We start from the raw sequence: 2,587 nt of genomic DNA, 5'->3' as shown, positions 1-2,587 counted from the left end.
TGCAACAGTTTGTAATCTGTACCTGGGTACACTAAAGTGGTTCAATGAAGACCGGGGTAAGAAATAATTTGTAACCATATTACCCCTACCATGTTTTAAATGTTGTACATTTATGCAGAAACAAGCAAATCTATTGATTTTCAAGGATTTTAAATTTGTTTAAACCAAATAATATTTTAAAAACTAAAACCAAATTCTGTATGCTGACTAAGCACCAGTTAATTTTTGTTATATAATACTGCTTACTTACACAATGGTGTAGTATAAGCAATGTCGGAATTGTCGCATGTTAATTTGGAAATTCAAACAATTGCCCCTATACAATTTTTAGTTATAAAAGTTTATTAGTTTTAAACATTGTTTATAAGCACGGTGTAGATGTTGAAACGGTATGCAATAATTTCACATTTGCCTGTGATTTTTCGGCTTGGCGCAATTTAATCACTCCCTAGATGTCACGTGAACTCCACCAGGGAAGACAAGTCTCTCCACCCGGGAAGACAAGTCTCTCCACCCGGGAAGACAACTCTCTCCACCCGGGAAGACAACTCTCTCCACCAGGGAAGACAAGTCTCTCCACCCGGGAAGACAACTCTCTCCACCCCCCGGGAAGACAACTCTCTCCACCCGGGAAGACAACTCTCTCCACCAGGGAAGACAAGTCTCTCCACCCGGGAAGACAACTCTCTCCACCAGGGAAGACAACTCTCTCCACCAGGGAAGACAAGTCTCTCCACCCGGGAAGACAACCCTCTCCATCCGGGAAGACAACTCTCTCCACCCGGGAAGACAACTCTCTCCACCAGGGAAGACAAGTCTCTCCACCCGGGAAGACAACTCTCTCCACCAGGGAAGACAACTCTCTCCACCCGGGAAGACAAGTCTCTCCACCCGGGAAGACAACTCTCTCCACCCGGGAAGACAAGTCTCTCCACCAGGGAAGACAACTCTCTCCACCCGGAAAGACAACTCTCTCCACCAGGGAAGACAACTTTCTCCACCAGGGAAGACAAGTCTCTCCACCCGGGAAGACAACTCTCTCCACCAGGGAGACAACTCTCTCCACCCGGGAAGACAAGTCTCTCCACCAGGGAAGACAACTCTCCACCCGGGAAGACAACTCTCTCCACCAGGGAAGACAAGTCTCTCCACCCGGGAAGACAACTCTCTCCATCCGGGAAGACAACTCTCTCCACCCGGGAAGACAACTCTCTCCACCAGGGAAGACAAGTCTCTCCACCCGGGAAGACAACTCTCTCCACCCGGGAAGACAACTCTCTCCACCCGGGAAGACAAGTCTCTCCACCCGGGAACACAACTCTCTCCATCCGGGAAGACAACTCTCTCCACCCGGGAAGACAACTCTCTCCACCAGGGAAGACAACTCTCTCCACCCGGGAAGACAACTCTCTTCACCAGGGAAGACAACTCTCTCCACCAGGGCAGACAACTCTTTCCCACCAGGGCAGACCATTTTCTCCATCAGGGCAGACAACTCTTCCAGGGGTTCACCAGAGTGGTAAACATCGGAGACCTGCATCACTTCGGGCTTCCCTCCATATTAAGCTGACATGCATTGTATAACAGGTATACAGTTCAAGCCGGCGTTAAACCAAACTCACTACTATCTATTCCATTTAACTATTGCCTATTCCACACAGCTACTGACTATTCCACACAGCTACTGTCTATTCCACACAGCTACTGTCTATTCCACACATCTACTGTCTATTCCACACAAATACAGTTTATTCCACACAGCTGCCCATTTCATATATCTAATGTCTATTCTACACAGCTACTGTCTATTCCACACATCTACTGTCTATTCCACACAACTACAGTTTATTCCACACAGCTACCCATTTCATACATCTAATGTCTATTCCACACATCTACTGTCTATTCCACACAACTACTGTCTATTCCACGCTGCTACTCTCTATTCCACACAGCTGCCTATTCCATACATCTACCGTATATTCCACAGCGACTGTCTATTCCACACTGCTACTGTCTATTCCACGCAGCTACTGTCTATTCCACACTGCTACTGTCTATTCCACACAGGTGCCTATTCCATACATCTACCGTATATTCCACAGCGACTGTCTATTCCACACTACTACTGTCTATTCCACACTGCTACTGTCTATTCCACGCAGCTACTGTCTATTTCACACTGCTACTGTCCATCCCATACAGCTGCCTATGCCTTATATCAACTGTCTATTCCACCCTGCTACTGTTTATCCAATACATCTACTGTCTATCCCATACATCTGCTGTCTATTCTACACAACTACTGTCTATTCCACACTTCTACTGTCTATTCCACACATCTACGTTATATACTACACAGCCACTGTCTATTTCACACAGCTGCCTATTCCATACATATACTGTCTATTCCACACAACTACTGTCTATTCCAAACTTCTACTGTCTATTCCACACATCTACTGCCAATTCCACACATCTTCTGTCTATTCCATTCATCTACTGTCTATTCTACACATCTACTGTTTATTCGAAAAAACTAATGTCTATTCCACACAGCTGCTGTCTATTCCACACAACTACTGTC

The 2,587-nt window shown here is 46.0% G+C and overlaps 1 protein-coding gene across 1 annotated transcript; it reads left to right on the top strand.

Annotated features, from left to right (window-relative positions):
• The first annotated feature begins 452 nt into the window (after positions 1-452).
• On the top strand, positions 453-1,523 carry LOC139458207 (serine-rich adhesin for platelets-like). Its single transcript, XM_071239556.1, has one exon. It carries the CDS (start codon positions 453-455, stop codon positions 1,521-1,523), a length of 1,071 nt encoding a protein of 356 aa, XP_071095657.1.
• Positions 1,524-2,587: the final 1,064 nt, after the last annotated feature.

The sequence above is a fragment of the Haliotis cracherodii genome, unplaced genomic scaffold (genome assembly GCF_022045235.1).
Source record: "Haliotis cracherodii isolate W230 unplaced genomic scaffold, xgHalCrac1.p SCAF_1, whole genome shotgun sequence".
Taxonomy (NCBI): domain Eukaryota; kingdom Metazoa; phylum Mollusca; class Gastropoda; order Lepetellida; family Haliotidae; genus Haliotis; species Haliotis cracherodii.
Note: the sequence above shows the minus strand (reverse complement) of the source record. Positions and strands in the feature narration are given on the sequence as shown.

Bases quoted from the DNA above. Each gene is read 5' to 3' on its own strand.
- LOC139458207 (XM_071239556.1), top strand. From the start codon at position 453: ATGTCACGTGAACTCCACCAGGGAAGACAAGTCTCTCCACCCGGGAAG.